Raw genomic sequence first — 26,506 nt, 5'->3', positions numbered from 1 at the left:
GGTAAAATGGCTTTTTGTTTCCTGCTACCACCATCTCTTTCACTCTTCTTGCCTCCATCTTGATGGCAACCGCTTAGTCTCTGCTTCCGTCTGGACTAATAATCAGTTTGGGTTTATGCTAGTGTTGCTCATTAAAATGTGGGGTCCCATTGCCCATTATTCTTTTCTATGTACTGATCTAGTGAAGTATGCAATCATTTACACTTTGTACGAACTATCTGTAAGATTTCTGGCTCACTCTGCTATAGTAGTTTCCTCTTAGTCCAGTAAGTATGAGGATACCTTCTTCTCTAATGTAATATCCTACAGCCTGTTGGTCCGCATTCAGTATAATCCGAGCGATCGCTGTGAAAGACTGATGATGTCAGTGGTAATCACAATGATAAAAATAAATTATTTCAATTAAAATACTATTTTTTTTATTTTTTTAGTCTACTGTGTTCTTTAATGCATCTATAAGAATTCTTTAGAAAAGTAGGCTGCAGCTGCTGCTGTAACCACTAGAGGGAACAAGATACCAAGAAGGGTGGATCCTCACCTGAGGTAAGTCTTGAAGGGCTCTCTTGATTGAAGGTGAATGTTCCCACCTTCCAGAGACAAGGCATCTGGGTGCCCCGCCTAGTTTCCTTTTCTCCCAGGTGTGTTTCCCTAGAACATCGCTACAGTTTCTCCCCTACTTCTGACAGTAAAGCAAAGAATCATCTATGATTTTCAAAATGTCACAGACTTTCAAAATGATTTTAGATGTTAGTCTGTCTTTATTTATACCAAGATTAAAGAAAAGATATTACCTTCAATTTAATGCAATGAAAGAGCTTTTTCAAGAGATTAAAAAATATATTAACTCTTTTCCTACCCCACCATTTTTCTCTCCTTCCTTCCCTTCCTCCCTCTTTCCCTGTCTTCCACCTTCCCCTTCCACCATATACTGGAAATACATTCTGGAAGGATTCACATCAGACAGCCAATATTGATTTCCTCTAGCGAATGGAATGAAATTAGAAGGTAGAGTTCTATGAGACCTTCAAATTTTAGATTTTATGCATTTGTATTGTTAGAGTATTATATAATATAAATACAATTGTATTTTGGTCATATACTAGCTATATAACATTTAGATTTTTTCTTACATATTTTGAATTATGCTTTACTCACTTGGAAAAGGGAGGTAAATACTTGCTGAATAGTATATTAATGATTGTGAGATACTGCATATAAAATTCCGTTGAGTAACAGTGCAGAAGGTACTTAAAAATACACAAAAAGGCAGCATTTATAGGGTTTTTATTTTATGCTAGGCACTATAATAAGCTCATTGATGCACTAGATCATCAAGGTCTAATTTAAACATTAGACCTTGTTATTAGTATGTTATTATTCCAGGCAGATGTTATTATTCCAATTTCACATTGAAACTTCCAGACACATAAAAGTTCATTAAATTGCCTAATATACTTAGTCATATATATAGACTAAATTTAAACTGCAGTTTGTCTAATTTTAGATAACTCCCTTCTACACATGACAATATTCTGCTATTTAAAAAATTATTCTCTGATGATTATGAAGATATGAAACACAGAATCACAGGGTCTACTTCCTGAAAACAGTCTCAAAATGAAGCTAAGGAGCTGGCAGAGACTTGCAGGGTAGTCTGGGGACCACGGTGGGGCAGCAGAGTTGTGCTTCCACTTCAGTTTCTCCCCCAACAGCCCCCTCCTCCACCTCACGCACAATCCCAAGAACGTACATACATACTACCCTTCAGGCTTCTTGTTTATATTTATGAGTGAGTGAATGCATTAATGAATAAATAGATGAATAGATAGATGAAGTAAATATTTCCCTTCAGGATCGTCTCCATATCCTGTTTAAAATGTACTGGTCATAGATGTGAGATACTTGGCCTTGTTTAATTCATCAGTGCCTAGGTTAGATTCTGATGTCAAAGGCAGCCAAAAGATTTGGAAAAAAACGTTCTGACCCACAACATATGCTTTGTAGATAATTGGACTAAAAAGATTCAGGAACCTCTTAATTGGGAATAAATATGACTATCTCTTATTTTCCCTGAATCTGAGATGCCAGCTTCTTAACATTTTCAGTCCCGCACTTATTGCAGCAGGCCTTGGACGCAGGCAGGAGAGCTGAACTTGATAGACAAAGGAGAAAATTATGTGTACCTCGGAAGACATAGCCCCAAACTTTTCAAGTTTTCTCTTACCCTGGAGGTAGGCAGGGGTCATTTCTCTGATTGCTTCAGGGAACAAAATCTGCATTTTTTTTTACTTGAGGACATTCCACTCTGGAGGCAATATTTACCTACAGACAGTGCCCTTTTGGAACTACTAGGTCTTTAAAGAAATTTCTACCTGAATACAGTTAAACAGGATGTATGGGACCCTAGACTACACAACCCAGTACCTACTGTTGGAAAGACCTAAGCTCCTTTTTTTGATTAAGATCTTTTTGATTATAAAAATTGAATTCATCCTAAGTATACCCTATCCAGTTTTTTAGAATATTAACTAGGTATTGTCTACTGTTTAATATCCTTTAGGCAGGGTCAGAAATTAGTCATTAAATACTCTTTAATGCCTTTCCTTGATTTTCTATCCTGTGTCAGGCATAGGACTAGGTGCTATATTTACATCATCATAATAATTTGGTCAGTTTTATAATATTTATATTATTGATAAAAAACTGAGGCCTGGAGATGATAACTTATTTTCTGAACTTATAATGCCTTTCTCTTTTACTCACCATAATACAACTTTCTCAGACACTAACAATTAAGATCTACTGTGAATTTACACAAACATAACAAAATTGTTGTGAATTAAATCTCCTGTCGATTTATGAAAAAAAAACAAAACCATACATTTTTTCCACTGAGCCATTGAAGCAATAAAAACAGAAAAAGTTGAAAGAATAAATTTCTCACTGATCCCTTGACTATTATGCAAAGCATGTTGACTTGGGCAGAGGGATATTGTTCACGATGCGAGTGGGGACAGATGAAGGTTTGGATAGAATGGCATGTAGTGCAGTGACCTTCTCATCATTTTTAGAGCAGAGAGTTCTTTGAGGCTCAAGCACAAAAGGGAATGCAGGGTATACATAGACCTCCGAGTGCTATTCCCTTTTTTCATGGGGAGAATAGCCATTGCTTGAGGTATGACTACAAGCCCTTTTTCCTCTCTTACACTCAGTATGCAGGTCAGAATGATGTGGCTCGTCCTGCTCCTGTATGAGGCTGACTCACTCCTAGGCCCAGCACTGGGAGGGGGACCTGTCAGGACTTCGATAGCACTATCTGCTGGGACCAGGACCCAGGAGGGGCAACCTCTCCCTTCCAGCCCCTGAGTAGGCTTGCTATTTATTATGTATTTAAATGATATATTTATTTTTAAAGAAATAACCTGGAGCCTGCCCAGCACTGTCTGTAACTTGGAAATGACCTAAGGTATTCTAGATGCCATCTGCTTCTTCTCTCAGAATAAGTGCAGTGAGAGGCAAAGGGGCACAGGACAAATGTCCTGAACAGGAAGTCAGGAGTTTTGAGTCTTAGTCTGGGCATTTCCTTGACAAATTAAATCATATTGAGAAAGCCTCCACCTTTCTCTGAGCTTCAGCTTCTTCTTCAAATAGCAGGCTAAAGTATACAGCCCTTCTCCCAAAAGAGAATTTCTTTGATTAAATTCATTACCTCCCTCAGTTCAAACCAGGAATGTCATTGAACCCAATACTTTTCAACTAGCAAGATGCCTCCAGGTCCTCTCATTCAGCAATAAAATTTTCTTCTTTAGGAAGGCCTACTGAATACTAGATAAATGTATCCATGTATGCATGTGTGTGCATGTGGTGTGTGTGTGTGTGTGTTGGCCCGTGTGTGGAGAAGAGAGGATGTCCCTCTCCCCTCTGTTCTCATCCTCCTATAGTAAAAACTTGACACCCTCCCCGCATAGCCACCCTCATTATTTCATTGCAGAGATTCAAACCCTTTGCTGCAGGGAAATCTTAGGCAGTAAAGAGCAGTGGTTAAGTCCACAGACTCTGGCACCATACTGACTGAGTGACTGGCAATTTAGTTCGCACCTCTTACTAGCTGTATAACTCAACTGTAAAATAAGGTTTAGCATCCTCATAAAATTGTTGTGACATCAAATGAGTTGATACATGCGAAGAGTTTAAAATAATGCCTTATGTATGCAAAGTACTCTGGAAATGTTTGCTATTTTTATTATGTTTAACTGTAATCATTTTTGCTACAGCCAAAAAAGTATTTTATTCTGCACTTTCCAGTTGCCCAGTGTGCCTTCCTTGGCTCCTGCCATTGACCCCGATCCTCCCTCTCCTTCCTAGACCTTGATGAGATGATGCATTTGGTGAGTGTGGCTTTTGCAAGAAATATCCCACTTGTTAATGGATTATTTCCAAATCCCGTTTCATATCCAGAATCACTGTAAATTTTAAGGGGGATCACTATAAGAGAGAAAAAGGGGATTAAAGGGAATACAGAGATGGAGAGTGAGTAAGAGAGTTGTGGAAGAAGCGGGGCAGGGTTAACGGATGATAAAAATCTACCCCTCTTTGTTGAGACATTTTATATTCTGAAGTCTAGTTAATTAAACTACTGCTTTATAGACAGTGTGCCATGTTTTTTCTGCCCTCATGCAAACTCTATTAGATACAATTATTATCTCTGTTTTTAGATGACAAGGCTAAGCTCAGAGGGTCAGTCATTTGCTTAAGGTCAGACATATAAGAGACAATGCTAGTGTTTGGATCCAGGTCAAACACTGAATTTACTGCTCATCATTCTTTGCTGCACTGCTGAGAAACATTCAGTGGATAGCTCTGAGAAAGCAAGAGAACTCAGCTGTGGGTAAAGGAAGCAGGACTCGAGAAGTTCATGACCAGTACTTTGGAACAGAAGTCTCTTAAGGTTTGGACTTCAGGAAACTTTGACTCAGCAAACCTGAGGCCCTCATAGGGGCTTTGGGAGCTGGTGTGTAAGATGTGTCTATCAGAGGTTGCAGACAGGGCAGGGCAAGAGTTTAGCTGCTAGCTATCAAGTCCCAGAAGGGCTAAAGGTCTGTGAACTCAGATAGGTGGTCTGGTCAGGTTGGCAGCTCTGGGGTGGAGCCCATGAGTTTCAGGGGAGATAGATTGTGAATTCAGGGGTAAACATGAGAAAGAGGAGACACAACACAGCAGCATTTTACATTCTACTATCATGTGAAACTCCCCATCAACTAGGGGTAAATGCTATGACTTCTCTTAGTTCTCAGTCATGTCTTTATAAAATAAGGATAATAATTTCATCTATCTAATGGGGTTACTACAAGGATCCAAAGAAATGCACAATGTCTGGACCAGTGACAACAATTCAGGCCAGAACTTGGTCTTCCTAGGGATAAGAGGTCTCAAAGCAGATAGGTTCTAGAAGATAACACCAATTTCTCTTAAAAATGCAGAGATAGTCTCAAAGTCCAATATTTAATTTAGGAATGGCTTGACATGTGCAACAGAAGCCACTTTTTCCCGTAGTAAGCCATCTTCCTAGTTACTGTGATCCAAGGTCAGAGTTTAGCTTTAAGGGCTGGAGCACCTGAAGACACAGGGCACAGCTGAAGGAAGCTGACAGAAACTTTACAGTTTAATAAAATCTCAGTTTACCTGGAGGATGTACAACCCAAGAGGTCCACTGATGATCTGACTAAGAGCTGATCAAGAAACAGGACGATTGAGAGACAAAAGATTACAGAAAAGACACTTGAAAAAAATGGAGGGAATTTATGCTAGAGGGAAATAAAAAGTGGATCAGAATTAATACTTACTGAAATCTTTCTACATAACAGGTGCCATTTTAAGGTATTTAAATAATCTCCTGTAATATAGTGGTTTGTGAAGTACATATTATTGAATATATTGGAACTCCACGCTAATGATAGGTAATAATTCTTGAGAATTTAGGAGATAATTTAAGTTCATTATATGAATTATTTTAGTTTATCCTCATACCAACCCTCAGAAGTAGAATAATATTTCTTACTTATGAGGAAACCAAGACACAGAAAATGTAAGAAAATTTCTTGAAGGCACATAGCTAATAAGTATCCAGTTTCCAATCGGAACCCAGGTGGTCTGGGCTGTCCTACTGTCTACATGATACTGCCTCTCTTTAAGTATGGGAAACTTGATGGTCAAAAGAGATGAAATAATTTGTCCAAGCTGAGAGAGCTGGTAAGTAGTGAGGCTAGAGTGGAGGACCATTTCTGCTGCTGCCGAAGACTGTACTTTCTATAACAAAACACCAATACAGATATCCAATGTGGACCCAACAAATAAAAGGAGATACACCTGCTCTCTACTCCCCACTGTCACACCCTGGAGACTGGAGATCAGACTTTAAGCCACAAATGCAGACATACTTCCTGAACATGGTTACATCTTCTTAGGAAAATATGAAAGGGAGATAAGTACATAAAAATTTGGAAACAAGTTCAGAATAAAAAAAGGGCTCTAGTTCAGATTATAGAGATTGTTAAATTATAGGTAGGTATCTGAAAACAGTGGAGGCCCATACTGGCCCAAATGACCTTAAATCCCTTGGCCAAACTGCAAATTTGGTTAAGAAAAAGAATGTTCATGTATTGTATTCTTCAGTTACCGCTCAGGCCTAACTCACTGCTTCTCTCTTTACTCTGCAGTAAGTTGAAATCTCACTTCTCCAAAAACATACATATCTGTCATTTTAAGTCTGTGTGCCATTCTAACTAGTACCAAGCACTGAGGACACTAAACCATGGTGGCAGCAGTGCTATGGTGGAATGCAAAAATTGAGAAACAAGTCTATAAGTTCACTGCATCTACCCTTGCACAGACTAACAATAAGAGTCTTCACAAACATTACCAGCACAAGACTCTTCTCTATATGTTAACTTCTCTAAAATTATTTTGGGCTTCACACTGTCTTGTTCATCTGCAAGTGGAATGAAAGAGATCAGCATTAATCCTATAAAGGTTCCTATATCATCTGTATTGGGCAGAGCTGTCCTGCTTCTTCTTTCTAAAAATCCAGCCACTGGTGTTTTTCTTTCTAAGCCAGAACTTAAGGTCTTATATTGCCTCAGGAGAAATTCAGTGGTCAAAGGAAGACCAAGAAAAGGGCACTATGACAGGGACAGAGAGGAAAGGGAAAAGACAAGTGGGAGGGTCGGAGACAGAGAAGGTAGACCAAAAATTGCAACATGATGGCCTGTTGTCTACGTATCTCCCATAAAATTGTTTTGGGAGGCCTGAATAGTGTTTTAAAATAAACTGAATCTGCTGCCAACATTGAAAATTAAGAAATGCCAGGCATGAAAAGGAAAAAATTTCATGATCTCGTTGTATGTGTAATCTAAACAAGTAGAATATATAGAAACAGAGAGTAGAGAGGTAGCAGAAATAGGGAGATGTTGGTCAAAGGACACAAGGTGGCAGTTATGTAGGATGAGCACTTCTGGAGATCTAAAGTACAGCATGATGACTGTAGTTAATAATACAGTTTTTTGCTAAGAGAGTAGATCTCAGGTGCTCTCATCACATACAAAAAAATAACAGCTCCGAGGAAAAGATATGTTAATTGTCTTGACCATAGTAATCATTTCACTATGTGTGTGTGAATGTGTGTGTGTGTGCGTGTGTGTATTAAATCATCATGTCGTACACTTTAAATATATATATAATTTTTATTTAAAAATAAAAGAAAATAGGAGAAAAAGAAAAATACCTCAAAATATCTGTATTTCTAATAATTCTTTGAACATTAAGATGTGACCCTAATAGTTATATATTCATACATATAACAATACATAACACTTAGTGAGCATATGTGGTGTCCCTATTTCTTCATGCAATAAACTAAATTAATTCTAATAACGACCTTATGAACTAAGTCATATTACAATCCCCTATTTCAGAGACATGGACACATTAAGCAAGTTGTCCAGAACACCACCAAATCCCTTAGGGCAACATCTGGCTAAAGCATTGATTGCCTTATTTTATTAGGATTGGATTTGCTTCATTGCAGGCCCTACCTGACACTTCATTCCTTTATATGATTAGCCTGACCCCAAATGGCTTATGGGGTCTGCTGTAGAAGAGAAGAAGAAGGGACGATTGTGATGAGTGAAGTCGTCTCTGCTGACCATATATACCAGTGGGGTTTCTAAGACTAAATCACTATCTCATTGTATTTTAGCTAGTTCCATATACCTTGCCTGAAGGGAAATAGAGAAAAGGTATTCTCCATCATAAATAAAAAAAAAAATCCATTTTCATCTCTCCAGGCCCAGTTTATGTTTCCTTAATTCTATAAAATCTTTTGGTCCATTCTTTACTCCCTTAAAAGAACCTACACCTAGAGAGTCATATTTTCCCCTCCCATATGTATCCGTTAAGCATGGAAGATTGCATTATTGTATTAATTATGTAATATTGTATGAATTAACTATTGTTTTTGACTAGGACTCCCAGAAAACAAAATACATGTCTTATTCTTATTTATAATTCAAGCACTGAAATTAGTGTTGAGCATATAGCAGATACTCTGAAAACATTTACTGGATGACCATACTTTCTACAAGCCCAACTCTCTTTATTCCCTCCAGCCTCCTCATCTCTGATTAAATAAGCTTCAATTTTCCATTAATTCATATTACATTTTTATCTAAGCCTCCACCGCCAGCCTTTTCATAACACAAGCCTTTTCATGAGTCAAGTTCAGGTTTCCTATCTTCTTGATCTGCAGAAACTTCTAAGCCAGTATCTGGCTCCAGGATAGTCATGTTGAATCATGCTGAGTCATGCTGAGGCTTAAGGTGTGTGGCCAGATGTTTTCAGCCTTGAGAGATGACTGCTATCTGAGTTTCCAGCAGGAGGCTTATAGGACAGATGGCAAGAAAAGGAGAAGTTGACTGGAAGGCTATAACTTCACCCTAACCAGTATCATGAAGAGAAAGGGATCCTTGAGGCATAATGTGACCTGTTCTAGCATACATTTCCTTTTGATTTAGAAGGTTATTTCTGGTTGTCTCAATAGGTGACAAAAATTATCAATCATTGTTAATAAGATATTCATTTTGCAGGTTGTCTCACATACCTAGAAGCAAAAAACCAAAAAAACAAAAACAAAACAAAAAAAAAACCAAAAAACTCTCATCAGTACATGTGTATGGATCTTTATTTCATAAAATATATAGTCATTAATCTAATGCTATTAGAGTAATTTGAAGTATAGGACCTTCAATAGTGAGGTCCCTGACCCTTTCTCATGTACTGTATAACCCAGGCCAGAATCTTAGTTTTCTCTTGTGGCAAGATTGGATGGCTAAAAAATTGTTCTACCTCTCACCTTTTTAAGAGTCCACATACTAAACACTCACATTGCACAGAGTCCTGTAGATGTGGACTAAGATATAGGCATGAAAAAGGAAGGCATGAAGAGAAAAAAAAGAAAATCATTATTTGCCATTTTAGGCTATCCTCAGACATCCAAGTGACAAAGGGCTTGTGTTTAGAGGGCACATGCTTACATGATGGGCCAGATCTGCCCTGGGAAGCCACTTAGGAGCCCTCAATTTAAGGAGCTTCTTGTTGCTACCAGTCTTAATGGGAAAATTTGGACAACTCTAAGCATGATAGGGAAGAAATATTCCCTGAAGAGGACCAACAGAGTTTCCATGTCTTGGTAACTGTCAAGGTATAAAAGGGATAAAAACCTGTGAGTGCCTAGGGAGACAAAAACCAAGGGTTAAGGTACCGATCAAGGCTTCCAAAAGAATGGTGTTGCAGTAGGCTTCTCGAGGAGTTAATTATGGCAAAAAGATGTTTTAGAAATGTGAAATAACTCGAGGAATTATACAATTGAGAAAAACTTTTAACAGAGAGGCAGATAGATTAGTTCAATTGACCCATGAGGACTTTTTAGGTGAAAATTTGATTTATTTATTATATTGCACTTCCTAAGGTCAGGAGCTGTATTGGTTCTGGATGCTCCAGGCCTATTATAGGTCCTGATACATACTTAGCATAGATTTTAGTATCTGTTGGTGAATGAGTGACCTCTTGTCAATCTAGTTGGCTCTGATAGGAACACAGAAAGATTTAGTGATGCTATATTAAAACTTTCTTCTTGATTCAAGTATAGGAATGGAGACAGGCTGCATAAAACATGTCTACTATAAATAAGTGTAGACATTAAGAAAGAAAATCTACCTGAAGAATGTTTATAAAGACAAGGGAACACAGAGAGTGGGTTAAGTGTGAAATAACTACAAGAGAGATTGGAATAGGAGCCATTTAAATCACAAATTAATGGGGAGAAAAGGATGGAAAAATTGGGCAGAAGACTAGAGTTATTAGTATAGTGTAGGTTGGGAGAGGTGCTTAAAAGAGTAATATTGTACCAAACTTGAAAATCTTGACTAAAGAACCAGAAATTGTTTATTTCTTCATAGTACAAGTAAGGAGATATAATTGGGTGGCTGAGGGCAAAGAGTTTAGGAGTCAGGTACTCTTGGTTTGTGTTTTTCTTGGCAAAATTCAAGAATCACTTATATTTTATTATGCATAAAATGAGAGTAGTAGTTATACTAGTATCTATGTGTGGTGGTAACTATGGTATATCACATAAAAATTACTTAAAAGTGTCTGAAACATATCACATACTCAGGAAATGCCTACTATAATTATTGCTACTATTATTATTGTTGGTCTGTGCCAGGAAATACACTAAGTATAAGAGGTCATAGAGAAATAGCACAGGACCAGAATTCTGTGTATCTACCTATGGTGATCAGGTGAATTATGTGAATAAAATTAGTAAAAAGAGGCTGCAGATGGATTCAGAAGCCTCGAGAAGATATTTCCATTCCATGATCAGATATTTTAATATTACCCTACCGGCAAAGAATGAGGAGATGAGACTTAAAGATTTGAAGCTGAAGGATGAAATCTTATCTATGGAAAAGAAAGGTAATTTGGGTAACAAAATGAGATTTGAACAAGAGTCATTCATTCATTCATTCAGCATATATATACAGAATATTGCTCTATAATAGGCTTTGTGTTAGACTCTAGTTTACTAATGTGAATAAATGTGAAGGAGACACTGTGACTGGACTTGGGAAATTTGTATATTCTGGTGGCGATAGTCAGATAAACAAATAATTTTTGCTGAAAAACAATAAATGTTTAGATGGTTAAGTGGACATGGAAGTCAGTCATTTTACCACCATATTTATACCAAAGAAATAAATGAGTGAAGATCTGAAGTTGAGAAATGAAGTTAGGTCATTGCAGTCATAGGTCTTAGAAACGATCACTGTTCTGAACCAGAACCATGAAAAGGAAGGAAGCATCAGTTAATCAAGGTCTGAGGTGGTCTTCTGTAGTTTAGGGAAAAATTGAATGAGAATATAGGCACTTGGGGTCCCAGCTGGAATTCAGTCTTCAGCAGAAGGTTGGAAATTCAAGACTCAGAAACGAGAATATTCTGTGGACTGAGGATTCTCAGCCACGTGTGATGAGTGTTTCTTACAGAAATTATTCAACCATCATAGAATTCTAGTTTTAAATTTTATAAAGAAATTACTCAACCTGCATATAACTGAGACTCTAAGATTTATCCATTTAAAATTTGTTTTGTATTCCCTAAGGCACTGGCAGCATTTTTGTGTTGTATATATCTTGTCTGTTTACTTGCTGGTGTATCCCTGCACCCTTGAACAGTGGTTCAGAGCAGGTGAATGACAAATATTTGTTAAATGAATGACTGGTACAGAAGATATACTATTATGGAGGGACTCTGAAGGCCACAATCTGAAAGATAAGCCTTGGCCAATAGCGACAGAAGCTACATCTACAGGGTGAGGAAATACATTTCCAGTTTATTCTCTTAGCAAAAGATAGAGGTGAAAGAACTTTAGGAAAGAAAGGAAAGGAAAGGAAAGGAAAGGAAAGGAAAGGAAAGGAAAGGAAAGGAAAGGAAAGGAAAGGAAAGGAAAGGAAAGGAAAGGAAAGGAAAGGAAAAAGAAAAAAAAGAAAAGAAAAGAAAAAAAGAAAAGAAAAGAAAAGAAAAGAAAAGAAAAAAGTTTCACTCCCTGTCTTTGCCCAGTGCCCAGTTTTTCATTTGGATACCTCTTTTGGTCAAAGTAGCTGAACCATTTGGTCAAGGTTCTGTTTACATCTAACCCTTCTGTCATCTTAAGCATTTTACCTTTCTCAGTGCAGCCCAGACAATTAAGTAATCGAGGGCTCAAATCAGACATTCTATACTATTTACTAAGATATCTTATTATAGAACACCAAAATTATCAGAGGAATGTGGCTTATAGAGGTGTCCACAGAGGTAAATTTTATTCAGGATATACACATGAAACTATAGTAAAACAGAAGAAAAAGACTCTTTTTAGGGGCCTGAATAAAGGGAGATTCCAAAGAAGTGCTGGGAAAACGTATGTAGTGGTTCCTGATTCTTTTCCGTTTTAGGGAATGTTTCTTGGTGTTCTGGAGCTGGCTCACCATTTGAGCATTTGCCTGAAATTCCAATATGGCACTTTCATTGTGCCTCTGAAATTTATTCATCCTCCTATAGGCCACCTCTCCAACTGCAGGCTCACACTCTAATTTCTTTACTAAACTACAGCTATTCTCTCCTGACCAGTATTTCTGCCTACCTTGTCTGTCACTGACAACACCCACCAGAATTTTCATCCTCAAATATAAGGCTGGTCCTTCAGTATGCTTTTCAGGTAGGTAGGGGAGTCAAAATCTTTCTACTACTTTTGGGAAAATGTCTAAGTTTATGGATCTGAGATTTTTTATGTATATCAGATTTATTGGAATATAATTTAAATACTTAAAATGTATGATTTTATGATGTTAGCATATTTAGCCACCACTACAATTAATTTTGAAACATTTTACTCATCCCCAAAGGAAACTTCATACCCTTTAGCAGTCACTCCCCATTTTGCCCAAGTTCTCTCTCCCTTCTCTCCTTCTAGCCCTTTAGATATAGGTCCCACCAACCTTCTTTCTGTCTCTGTGTCATTTAAGACATGATTTTTCATAATCTTTCTTCATCTTAGTTTCTTCACTCCTTGCTCCAATTCTCGATTCTGTCAGGAGCTAATTTTTTCCCATGGTGCCACCTTCTTAAGAGTTTTCATCTATATTGAACTTAATAAATATGATTTGCATGCAGTTAAGTCAATTCTTGTTTCTTTCTCCAATCAGATCATAACTTTTTAAAGGAAAAGAAGAAGGTCCAGCTTCATGGGTGTTTGACCTGTGCAGTCATGCAGGGCCATGTCTGAGAAAGGGATCCTGTTCGGTTGAATGAGCTACTGTGGCTGACTTGACATTCTTAAAACTTTTTCACACGAGGTCTGCAAATTATGTAGATGGTCTTGAGGAAAATGATCGTGTCTTGTTTATTTCTCTATTTAACAGTTCTCAAAACAATGGTTAGGGTACAGTGATTATTCAAATGTTTGCTGAAATGAATTTTATCTTTCTTTTTACATTTTACACACAGAGTAATAACTCATCAGAGATGTCAGAACACTTCCCTGTAGAATGAAGGTGGTCTTCTGGAGTGTGACTGGGTGTTTAGAGGAAAAGGGTGGGAGCTAGGCTTCTCTATCTAGTGCAGAGGCCTCAGCCTAAGCACCCCAAGTCTTCACCCCACAGACTTCTTTCCTGTCTGATCATTCTCTGACTGATCCCACAATTTTCCCTCTTCAAAGAAAATGTGAGTTGCTTTTGTTAGTCATAGCTTATAAGCCTCTGATCAGCATCCAAGAGCTATTACTTGATGTCACTTTGCTAAAGTTCTGATGTGTGAACAAACTCTAAAGATGATTTCTGGTTTTTTGATCTATCCATCCACCCTCCCTACTTTAAAGCAAGAGTTCTGAAGTATTGACGGGGATAAACACAGACCTTGACAAAACTTAACATAAATATTCTCATTGTCCAGCTTCAAAATCCCCACACTGACATATATTCACATTCAGAAATTAGCATGCACACACACACACACATATTCCACAAATCCCACATCTTATCTGTTAGAACATCCTTTTGGCTTTACCTTAAAATTTTGTCTAGTGGCTGACCCCTTGCTACCATCTCCATTGCTACCACCCAGGTCTAAGCCAGTATAATATCCACTTAAACTATTACTGTAGACTTTTAAGTTGTCTTTCTGCTTCTACCTCTGCCTTCTGTTGTTTCTTTTTAAACAGCATCCAAAGTAATCTTTTAAAAATGTAAATTGTATATGATAACCTCTTTGTCTGTACATCTATGTGTGTGTCTAAACATATATATTGTATATGTGTGTTTTTCTTACAATTCTGTGACACAGGTGTTATTATTATTCCACATTTTATAGATTAGCACTTCTATGATGACATCTTTTATTCTCTTCTTTACTTAATCTGCTTTTACGTGAGCCTCATTTGCATTCCCTGAAAATTCTAAGCACCCTCCCACTTTATGATATTTATGCTTGTAATTTCATATGCCTCAAACATTTAACCTCAGTTCTATATGAATTGGTTCTTCATCATTTATTGGTATCCTCTCATGAAATAGTAAAGAAATCCCTCTCATTCTGTTAAAAGTAACAATGCCTTTCTTCCCTTGTCCCTATTACATGCTATCCCTCATTCTAATCAACTTTTCCTCCATAGCACTTAACATCATTTGGTATATACCATATATTTTACTTGCTTATTTACTTTTTGCCTAACTCCTCCCACTATCAACTTTGTGAAAACAGGGGCTTTTTGTTTTGTTTTGTTTTTTTACATTTATATTCTTAGCACTTTTGCAGTGTTGAATGAATGAATGAATGAATAGCTAAACTCGCATATAACTATAAGTACAAAGACATATATACACACATCCACTGCTACACATATACAAAGAAATCCATGGAGTAATACTGATAGAGGTAGAGCCAACTAGAGCTAATAATTTTAATTATTTGATCACATTATTGAGTTGCAAGATGTGGCCCTTTTGCTTTATAGGTGGAAATTGGCTCTTGCAGACTTATTCTGGCCAAAACTGTAGGCACACAAGACTAAAATAGAAACCAGGCTACTTATTTATTAATTTCCATTGAGATTTATAACCTGAATACTCATTTCTATGTGAACAATAAATTATTTCTTTACATCAATCAAGAAAAACTCAAGGGAAAAATCTGTGTGAAGGCAGGTAGCTGAATGCAATCGTGCCAAGTAATCAACTTGGCAAGGGGGTCGGTTATGGCTTATTCATCCATCTTCAAAGGAAGAATAACCTTGGCCTGAACACAAGTGTTATGTGAGGTTCAAAACATCTCTAGACTACAAAGCAACCTTCCTTTTTCCTATCCTTTCCTTCTTGGCCAATTCTCTATGATCGACACACTTTTGCTTATACATCAGAACATTCCATAAAATTATAGTTAAGAGGCTTTGGCCTGAAAGTCATTTTATCTCTTTCAGGTGACTTTGAGTCTCTTTTTTGTCACTAAATTAATTTTTTAATCTCAATACAATTTAGAGAATACAATTTATTCCCCTGGTTTCCTAGGCCTTGCACATTTATATTTTGGCAATATTCACTTATTTATAAATACACACACACACACACACACACCAGCATAATTATTAGGCAGTTAATCATTTAAGACCCTCATACACAAACCCACAATCTTTTAAATTTATCTGCTTGTGTAGGAACCAAGTCTTTGAAGGCAGTAAGACAAGCACTCTGACTCTCACTGTCTTTGGTTGGTCCCCTTCCTTGCCACAGCTCTGTGTAGTCCTGAGCCCTTATCTATACTCACAGTTTCTAACCCCACCCAGCTATCACCAGTTTAAGTCCCCAGAAGGGAAAAAGAAAACCACTGGATATGCCTGCTTCTGATAATTAAAAACAAAATAGAACAAAGCAAACACCCCAAAAACTTCAGAAAAAAAATGAATAAATAACAAACAGAAGAATAAAAAAGTAGAAACAAAACAAACAAACCAAAAACAAAGGTATAAGGAAAGCTTGGTGACATTAGGGACTGAACGAAGCTCCTGAACAGAGAAGAGCTATATATACTACCTTATTGGTGTAGGAACCTAAGAGGCATTCTTTTCCCTAGGATGCTTCAGACTTAATACAATAGAGGTTGTGAAAATTTAGTTCCAGAAAGAATGCTTCTGGGGCTAGATTTAATTAGCAAAAGCTAAAAGCGTTTGTGGATGAAGTAATCATTAATTGTCCCAACTAGGTTATACAAAAATCAGTCTTGGTTTTCCATAATTCCTCATGGCAAATGATCTTGTTCATGGGGGGGGGGGGCGAGGGAGGGGTGAGCATCTAACCATTATCATGACTGCTTTCATTTAAGCCATGTTTGCTTACTAAACCTCAAATTTATCCTTTTCCAGAGAGATGCAGATTTTTTATTCAGGGAACATGCTATGCTATAGCAATACTGAATACCCAAAGTACTAATATAATACATTTAAATTTTTTTAAAAAGTCATTAACATCTTTTTAGAATTCAAAAGTCACCAAGTCAAGACCTTCCAATCTTCTAGCAGTGAAGTGGAATCTTAGCATAGAATTGGATCTTTTTTTTTCTTTCTTTTCTGAATGAAGAATTATAAGCCCTGTACCTAGAAGAGTCCTATTTGAAATGACCTTAGATAGAAATTTAACTATTGAGTTTATGTATAATTCAGAAGTACTACATTCGAACAAATTTGATAAATTTCTACTTGACTTAGGTCTTGGGTGAGAGCCATGAGATATGAACCAATGACTTATGGATGTACAGGAAACTGAGAAGAGGGAAATAAGAAAGCACTGTCATTCCTTCTAACTATTCCAGACAATTTTTCTATGTGTTTTTAGTTCATAGGATACATCAGCAATACTATTTAAAATAAACAGAAACACTAAAAATTTCCCAGAATTTTAATCATAAAAATAATGAAGGCAATTTTACTTAATGTCAAAAGCATCAAAGAAACCAAGAATATAAAGCTACATTTCAGGGAGAAATGGAAAATGTATGACTTTTCTAAATTTCCAGATTTAAGTTTTAATCTTCAAGATACATCATGTAAAAAAGTGCAATAACTAGATGCTCTGGGTTTCCATTTTCTCTTCCCAGTGAAGATTCTTCTTGCTTGATTAACATTCATGCATATCTCTGGCTATGCCTTAGACATAGAGGTCAATCAAACCACCAATGCCCATGCTATAAGCTGTCAATCGAAAGAAGTCACTCTGAGAATAAGACCGAACTCTGGTTCAGTTACCTACAACCTTTGTGACAGAGGATGCAGAGACGATGTTTATAAAGCTGTAGTGTTGTCTGACCACAAATTATGGTCTATTTTCTCATTCTTTGCAATCATACCAGATAATGTTCATTTGCTTCTTGCATGGCAGCTACAAGAATTTTCTGCTACTCATGATACCCAATTTATTCTAGGCCAATGTAACACCTAACACAACCTTTGATCACATCTATTTCTATTGTAAGAATATAAATTCAGATACATACTGAAAGCAGACTGATATCTGTCTAATCAAGAATTCCTAAGCAGTTTTTTGTACCTTCAATGGTTGATCAACCCTGCTTATAATTTCCCAATTTTAAACTTAAAAATAAAAGAACATATTGATGGTGAAGAATAATTTTTGAATTGATTTTTCACAGATAATACTTTGAGAAACATGCAGTGAGGTCAAAGACCTATTTCATTTACTAACAATATAATTTATATAATTATTGACACTAGTAGCACCACCTAAACATAATACGATATTTGACTCATGGTGTTATTATACATGTAACAGATTAATTAACAAGATTTTAGAAAATACTTAATTTTTCCCTGCTGAAAAGAGGCATCTTACAATTCTTAAAATCATGTACAACACTTACAAAAGTACAAATGCTATAGGAAATAATCTTTATATATTTCAGAATTTCTTTTTTAAAGTACTTTTATTTAAAACTTTAAGTTATATTTTTTTATTTTATTGATTTTTAAATTTATAAGTAAAAAATGACTTCATTACTATTTATTTTTTTCTGAAAATTTAATCTTTCTAACCAATCCTGAATAACAATGTCACTTATCTCTCTAAACTGGGGTTTTATCCAGGAAAGGAAAGCAATATCATGGTATTCCATAGGAAAATAAATAAAGTACTTCAAAATGAGCAGTTGAGATAATTGAGCTTGAATGAATAGCATTAGCTTGAATGAACAAGGATTTAAGTAATAATGAGACTACACTCTGTCTTACTGATTTCAAAAACAGAATTCATAAGCCTTGTATTAAGCTATAGATATGATGCTTTTCAACTTTGTAACATTTCTTTAAAGTTCTTTTACAAATCTTTAGCAAGAAGAAAGCAAAGGATAGGCCAGGTTTCTGGAGGCGAGCCAGCTCTGGTCTCAAAGGCCACCACTAGAAAAAGAGTTATGGGCCCTGCAATTGGTGTGAAGGCTAAGGAGGAGGATTAGCTTCACACTCTGAATTTAAGATAAAACTGGTGTCCACACTCTGAACTGGAAGGAAAATGAGACATGCTCATAGGGTCTACTTCAAAGAGAGGCTTGTTTCCCAAACCTTTGGTCTTGACAAACCTGGTTCTTGTTCCCTGGGTTTTAGCAATGTTTGATTCTCATACCCAAGGTCTAAGAAAAGGTCATGGTTCTCAGACTTCAGACTGTGGATCTATAGAAAATTTACCTTGGAAACTTAGAGCTCTATCTCTATGGATTAAAACAACAACAACAACAACAACAACAACTATTTACCCAAGGGCTATTCTTCATTGAGTAGCCAATTGTTTCCTATTTATTTATTGTACTCCTACTTCAGTGATTGAATATTTTCTTTTTTGCCCTAGACTTGTCATCATAGGCTATGTGGTCTAGCTCAGGAAGTCTTTTCTGTCTTTTGTAAGAGAAAACAGCTAGGGAACACTTGTGAGGGTCACAATCCAGGAAAACTGGTCCACTAAAGACAGATTTAATTATATACTTTTCCTTCACCATTCCTTACTATCATATTAACCAGACACAGGTATAGTAACAATGGATTGAAACTAAAAAAGTTATCAGTGCAGACTCTATTTTATGATGAGTTCTTAGGGAAGTCCAAAGACTTAAAAAACAAAGACTCTAGAGAAATTTGAAGCCTCTGACATCAATGGCTATAACAAACATTAAACATACTCCAATTCCTAGCCTGATTAACATTGATTTATTTATTTCTCAGTTTGATCATTACCTTAGGTTTAAATAATTTCAGACAAAAAATAATAATAATTTCAGACTCCTCAGCTGTCTCACCAATGTAAAGATGTATAAGTAGGACAGAAAATCAAGAAGAGAGCTCAGAGAAATCTTCTCCAAATAGCCTTGTAGTCACAGAGAAATGGACAAAGAGAGGGAACCCAAGAAGCATGGGATTTAAGTTTATTTTGTCTGTGCTCTCTGTGAAATCACCCTCAGGTATTATACTTTAGGTCTTAGTCCTATTTTGGATCCCTTGCTACTCTGTTGACCTTCCTGAAGTAACGGTGTATGTGTTTTGTCTCCCTTGGAAAACTAAGAACCAGAGGCTTGGTTATAAGTCACTCTTTAAGAGAGCTAGAACTGGCTGAGATCCTGGCACAAATGCATTTTTCTTGACCTATTCTTGTCCTTGTCACCACCCTTAACCCAAAAATTAACTGTTTTGACTGGAACTCTCTCCCTGTCTTGGACTTATTATCTCCACTCTATGGGTCTCCCTTGGAGAAGGAAAATGGGAGAGATTGAAGTCAACCTAGAGGATGACATGGGAAAACAAGGGAGGACTGAATGAAAAATTGTGTTGAGGATGAAGGAGGAGTCAACAAGAGAAAGATGTCTCAGGAACCAAACATATTATCACAAACCAGAGTGCATTCTTCATTGCTGACCCTTTCTTGACCTGTCTCCACCCCTGAGGGACACAGTTCAGCCTTGACCAATGATTTCCAAATACTGGGGGTGGGGGTGGGGGGAAGGCGCCAGAATATCAGCAGTAAAGAATAAAAGGCCACCCCTCCAGCAGCAGACATACCTGCTCCTAACACTTCTGTGATCGCCATAAGCTCTCAGACCTGACATCATGGTGCATTTTACTGGTGAAGAGAAGGCTGCTATCACTAATGTGTGGGGCAAAGTGAATGTCGAAGAGGCTGGAGGCGAGGCCCTGGGCAGGTAGGAACTGGGTTTCTATGCATGGGAGTGGATAGTGAATATAAGCCTGAAAAACTAACTAGGAAAATCTTTTAAGATTTTTGTGAGTCTGATTTTCCATTTGTCATGGTTACATCTCATAGGCTCTTGGTTGTCTACCCCTGGACCCAGAGATTCTTTGACAACTTTGGCAACCTGTCCTCTGCCTCTGCCATAATGGGAAACCCCAAGGTCAAGGCCCATGGCAAGAAGGTGCTGACCTCCTTTGGAGATGCTATTAAGAACTTGGACAACCTCAAAAGTGCCTTTGCTAAATTGAGTGAGCTGCACTGTGACAAGCTGCATGTGGATCCTGAGAACTTCAGAGTGAGTTCAGGAAATATTCATGTTCTCTTTTTGTTGTTTTTCACTTGGAGGAAATAATAAAAGTAGAGTCTTTGATTGGGAAAACTAACAAAGATCTCAGAAATTATGGGTTATAGTGTTAGGAGGGCAGATCTCCAGTGGGCATAACCAAAGCCACCTTGATTCAGGAATAGTAACAGTAAAGAGTGGCAAGTAGCCTGAGTTTGCTTAAAACTTTTCAGAAACTTTTGTCAGAAATGGAAGTGTTTATCCTAGAGAATAACATCAAAGAATGGCAAGCTTGTTTAAGGAGGAATGGAATTTGGCTTTTGGTAGATAAAGGCCTTTCTCAAGAAAGAGAAGATGCCTTATTTTATGTGGTTCCTGATGACTAAAGTTTAGGAAGAGATTTTGGAGAAAAACATTTTAGACAGAATATCTCAAAAAATACAACTTTTTAAAAATATGTTCAATTACTTGGTGGTATTGTGAACAAGTGGAGGCTTTTTCTGGCATTGGTTGGAGACTTTAACTAACTCACTCTGGGAGCCCACGAAGCTCTGAAATCCTCTGAGTAAAGGATTTAGACATTTGAGGGAGGCAAATAAAAATGGTGAAATGGAAGTGAGGGTGGGGATATAGGTAGGCAGAATATTGAGTGGAGGGCTCATAAAAAATAATTGAATGTAGGGACCAGGGACTAGTTTACTGTATAGGCACAACTTTTGGAGAAGTGTAAGGTGCAGAGTTGGCAGGAAGTATAGTCTTTAACCCATTTTCTTCTACATTTCTTTTTGGAAACTTCAACTCAACATGCCTATTTGTCATTTTGTCTTTCATCTAACAGCTCCTGGGCAACGTGCTGGTGATTATTCTGGCTTCTCATTTTGGCAAGGAATTCACCCCTGATGTGCAGGCTGCTTGGCAGAAGCTGGTGTTGGGTGTGGCCAATGCTCTGGCCCACAAGTACCACTGAGTTCTCTTTCCAGTTCATCAGCGCCCATTTGTGTCCCCATGCCTTCCTTCTGCATAATGAGACTGAGTTCTGGTCTTGACATTACAGCTTCTGTTTAATAAAGTGAAGTCTATTCAGTAATCAGAAATTAATATTGTATCTTCTCCATCTTTTACTCTTGCATTAAAGGAGAAAAACTTAATTGGCTGAGGGGTGGGGAGAGACATAGGAAGAAACGAGAGCTCTTCCGAGAAGTGTGTATTTAAGAGGATTTTACAGGGTCTGGGAGGATGGCAAGATGGGAAAGAAGTTTTCTGGGGTGAAGAAAGTGTTAGTTAAATCAGTAGAAACTTACAGGGCACATGGACAAAAACTGTAGAGCATAAGGAAGGAGATGGCAAGCAGAACTTAAGAAAAGACAAAGGAGAGCTCAGTTAAAAAAAAAAAATTCTTCGTAAGGATCTAAGTCTAGGCTTGGATTACTATTTTAATTTGCTCTAATGTCCATTTCAATCAGGTAGCTTGTAATATGTCTTGTGAGATTGAATTGGAGATAGGAGAATGAGTTGATGGCTGGGAGCTGTCCAGAAAAAGTCTCTATAAATCAACAACAGCCTGTACTTTCCTGAAGGGTTCCACTGTCTCACTGGGAAGCCAAGAATGAGACACACTGGTTGAATGTAACACACACTAAAATAAAGTTGGGGTTAGAACACTGTGAATTTTGGGGAATGTCAAGGAGACAAGGTTGGTGATGATGAAGTGGTGGGCAGAAGATATATTCTTTGTCCCTCTGGGATCTAGATTTAGATATATATTTTGTCAGTTTAAGATAATTTAATTGAACATAACTTTATAATTTACACACACACACATGCATACACACAGGTCTGGATGTCTCAGTTCTTTAATATAGGAAAGAATGACTTCTCATGACTATAAAAGCCACCTGAGCAAAATAATGTGGTTATGAACAAAATATTCTTGGAATATTAATCTAGCTAAGAGTACAGAGGGTTTAGCAATTATGTCATTATCAGGATTAAATCCAATAATGGTTTATCACTCCTTCACACTGAAGACAAGTTCTAAGTTATTAGAATTATGCTTCCTCTGAAACACTATTTTCTGCCATTCTCAACTTTACTATGTACATAACAACCACACTTGCCTATTATTCCTATCTCTAGCATATCAAAGGTTTGTTTACCTTCCTCAGAGTTTGGTTTTACTATTCCAACTTTCAGACTTTCTATCATATGTTTCCATGATATGTTACTTCTTTCTGGCCTCCACTCAAATACTACCTCCTTAAGAGAGAATATTCCTGATATTCCTGCCCCTCTCTCTTTAAGTTCAGATATTAATTTTCTTTATAGCAAACAATAATATCTGAAATTATCCTGTTGATTTACTTATTTATTTTCTATATCTTCCATCTCCAAATTATAAATCTTAAAGAAAAAGTGTTTTTTCTCTTCTTCATTTATCGTAAGTCCCTTGTACAATTAGGACAATTACACCACACAGTTATTCAACAAATATTTATTGAGTGAATGTTTGAGAACACATGGGAATGAAGTTTAAAAAACCAAGGGATGGCTTTTGTAAAGAAATAACTTCATAAGTGAGGATTTAGGCAAAGTCAGAAGAAATGACATTGGGAAAATGAGAGTATAAAACAGATATGGACAAGAAATCAATGAACCTTTGGATGTATTGCCTCAGAAGCATAAAGTAAAGCAGGAGTTCCTGAAAATTGGAGAGATCGTTTGCAGACTTGAGGGGTCATAGAAATCCATTAGCCTGAGGAGAACTAATTAAGATTCATTCACTTGTAAAGGACCTTCAGAGGCTCAGAAGCCAACCTCTGAGCCATCCTCCAAGGCCAGGTTCTACAAACTGAACCCAGTAGGATTATCAAATACAGTAAAAAAAGATCTATATACACTCATCACACAGACCTCCTGTTTTTAAAAAGACACTAATCTGGGGTCTCTGCAGGCTCTGTACCCTATAACTCTGTACCGATAAAAATATACCCTACATACCCTTCGGTTGTGAGAGGTCACAAATAATTATGGATATAATTGGAAAATTACTACTGATATCTTGATGAATCTCATCCTCCTAGACTTTGTTATCCCCATCAATGAAGAGATATAGGCAGCACATGACATCAGGAAGACTAAAAGGATTTCACCTATATCATTATAATTTAAGACAAGTGGATAAGTTAGAGGATAAACTAATTTGAAGATAGAGATATCCTCTAATAAATATGTAACTTCTTAATATGCTTTTTAAAATATGACCTTCAGTTCTGGACACAGGGGCAAATAATCAAGCCAGATTTCCAAAGCTTCGGGCACTGCATTTCTTGGGTTTGCTAAGTTGCCTCTTTTTTTCCCCTTCATTTCACTGATTTCTGATCTTCAAAAAGAATCCCTTTGGTTTTGCCTCAAATTTTTATCTATCTTTCACATTAAGTCTTTCTCATTTCCTTAAGAACAGATAACAGCCTCTGAACTATATTAAGTAGACTGAAAGGATGACTTCTCTAGAAGCAGGAATTCAGCTCTAATGTATTGAGTTGAGCTCTTTAGATTTGAGAATGTCTTCTAAATACACTTAAAGGTGGATTATTAAGGGTTATTTTTTAAAGGTTTTATTCCAGGGGGGCAAAAAGCAGACTCGCTTCTTGGAGCTCTAAATGCAGAAATAATAGACTCTGAGAGAAAAATGGAAAAGGAACCATTCTCTTTTTCACTAGAAGTGTGCCCTGTCTAGTCCTATAAATGTTTGTTTAAGATGCATGAGACCAAAGAGCCTTAGGTCACAGGAACAGTTAGTTGCATGTGGAATATTGTAATGAAGAATACCTGATTGGAAATGAGAAAAAGTTAAACACAGCAGAACAGTGTATACCTACCACCCACCAGAGGCAACTCTCTTAATCAGTAGCCCATACCATAGAACTTTCTACTTCTCTCTGCATTGAACACATGAGCACTCTTCTCCCCCAGCATGTAAACACCTCTATTTTCTCAAATGAGTTGGTAGATGTATGGAATCTGCCATACATCTCTTGTCCAAAAGATATTCCACAGAGAGTATCTTTTGCTCAGATAAGTACACTGATTATTAAATGTACTAAAAGACACTGGGGTAACATCCAGTTTACCTAGTTGTTGGAATCATTGTCTGATTTCTGGGAACGTGAGGAGGTTGTTTACAGACAGGGAAACTTCAGAAGTCCTTTGGCTTGAAGGAGGGTGATTAAGAATCACATTCACTTCTTAATACTTTCAGAGAATTGGCCACCAACCTCTGAGTCATCCGACTAGGAGTCATGCCACACTGATTCCATCACACATCATCATATATCTGTCTACATTCATCTGACAAAGCTTTACTTTTAAAGAGACTCTATTCTGAGTTCTGTGCTCTACACCTTTATTCTAATATAATTGTCCCCACTCCATCCTTAGGGTGTGAGAAATCTCAAAATTTCTGCTTATAACTATAAAATGGTTGTTGAGATGTTGATAAATTTTATCCTCCTGACCTTTAAGCTTTTCCCAAGTCTCTGTCAATGAACAGCCAAAGCTTTGCATGAGATCATAAGAATTGAAAGAATTTTGCCTGAATATTATGAATTTAGGTGATCTAATGTGGTAGGAGAAAAATAATTTAAAGATAGAGATTCCCTCTAATCAAATTCACAGGTAACTTATAATCTATCTATCTATCTATCTATCTATCTATCTATCTATCATCTATCTATTTAAATTATTTTCAAATATACAGTACATTGGTTTGACATCTAAATAGTTCATAAAACGATCCCCCCAATTGCTCTCTCCCTCCCCTGGCCCTCCACCTAGCCAACATATTAATACTAACTGCATTCCCTATGCCATACTACCCATCCCAGTGACCATCTATCAACTACTTTGTACTTCTTTAATCTTTTTTCTCAAAAAATTAAAAGTGGGTATACCTTTTGACCCAGTAATTTTACTTCTGGGTATTTATCCAAAGAAAATCAAAACAAAAATTCATAAAGATTTATGCACCCCAATATTCATGGCAGCACAATAGCCTAGATATGGAAGCAACCAAAATGCCCATCTACAGACAATTAGATAAAGAAATTATGGTTCATGTATACAATGGAATATTTACTCAGCCATTAAAAACTGAAATTCTATTATTTTCAATGACATGGATGGACCCACAGGTAACTTCATAATCTGCATTTTTATTTGATCAACAGGTCTTATGGACAAATAATCAAACCAGCTTTCTAAAGGTTTAGGACTTCTGATCAGATAATATCTGAGATTATACATCACTCTCAACAAGGAAAAAAATTAATAAGAATCCTACCTCTGTTACATTAAAAGTGTGTCCTGTCAAAAACTGAAGTGAATTAGAAATAAAGTTACCTAAAGTGCAACGCTGTCCTAGGTATGAGTCTGGACTACTAGTTAAGGAAAAAAGAATCTCTGCCCCTTTAAAGTTGTTTCACAAATAAACAAGAGAAAGTAAAGGAGGTGCTTCCTGGTGTTAATTCTTGGACTAAAACTAGTTGAAAAGTGGACCCAACAAGGAACAAGTCTATTTTTTTAAATAATAGTAAAAGCAATAGTAGTAGTAGTACTGATGATGATTGATGGTGATGATGGTGATGATGATGACGTTCTGCTAAGAATTCTTCTGTAATTGTCTTTAGTTATATTTGATCCACATGCTATTAAGTGTATGAAAACCCCAGGGATTATATGTTGAGCTGTGAGCGTGTGTATGTGCCTCATGGTCAGCCCATAGGTCACCAGGGATAGTGGTGGTGGGGAGCTTGACATATGAATTGCAAAGTACACAGGAGGAGAGAG

At 36.9% G+C, this 26,506-nt stretch overlaps 1 protein-coding gene across 4 annotated transcripts; it reads left to right on the top strand.

The window, feature by feature from the left end:
* Window positions 1-3,421: 3,421 nt before the first annotated feature.
* HBE1 (hemoglobin subunit epsilon 1) lies at window positions 3,422-21,731 on the top strand. Of its 4 annotated transcripts, none has more exons than XM_016136001.2 (5): window positions 3,422-3,466; window positions 4,306-4,388; window positions 20,221-20,329; window positions 20,452-20,674; window positions 21,501-21,731. In XM_016136001.2, exons 3-5 carry the CDS (start codon window positions 20,238-20,240, stop codon window positions 21,627-21,629), a joined length of 444 nt encoding a protein of 147 aa, XP_015991487.1. In that variant the 5' UTR covers window positions 3,422-3,466; window positions 4,306-4,388; window positions 20,221-20,237; the 3' UTR covers window positions 21,630-21,731. The 4 variants fall into 4 exon arrangements, with proteins under 4 accessions (XP_015991487.1, XP_015991488.1, XP_015991489.1 ...); XM_016136002.2 differs by having other exon boundaries at window positions 20,181-20,329; XM_016136003.2 differs by lacking the exons at window positions 3,422-3,466; window positions 4,306-4,388 and adding an exon at window positions 12,668-12,806.
* Window positions 21,732-26,506: the final 4,775 nt, after the last annotated feature.

The sequence above is a fragment of the Rousettus aegyptiacus genome, unplaced genomic scaffold, assembly GCF_014176215.1.
Source record: "Rousettus aegyptiacus isolate mRouAeg1 unplaced genomic scaffold, mRouAeg1.p scaffold_m13_p_5, whole genome shotgun sequence".
Lineage (NCBI taxonomy): Eukaryota > Metazoa > Chordata > Mammalia > Chiroptera > Pteropodidae > Rousettus > Rousettus aegyptiacus.
This window is presented reverse-complemented; position numbering and strand designations above follow the sequence as displayed.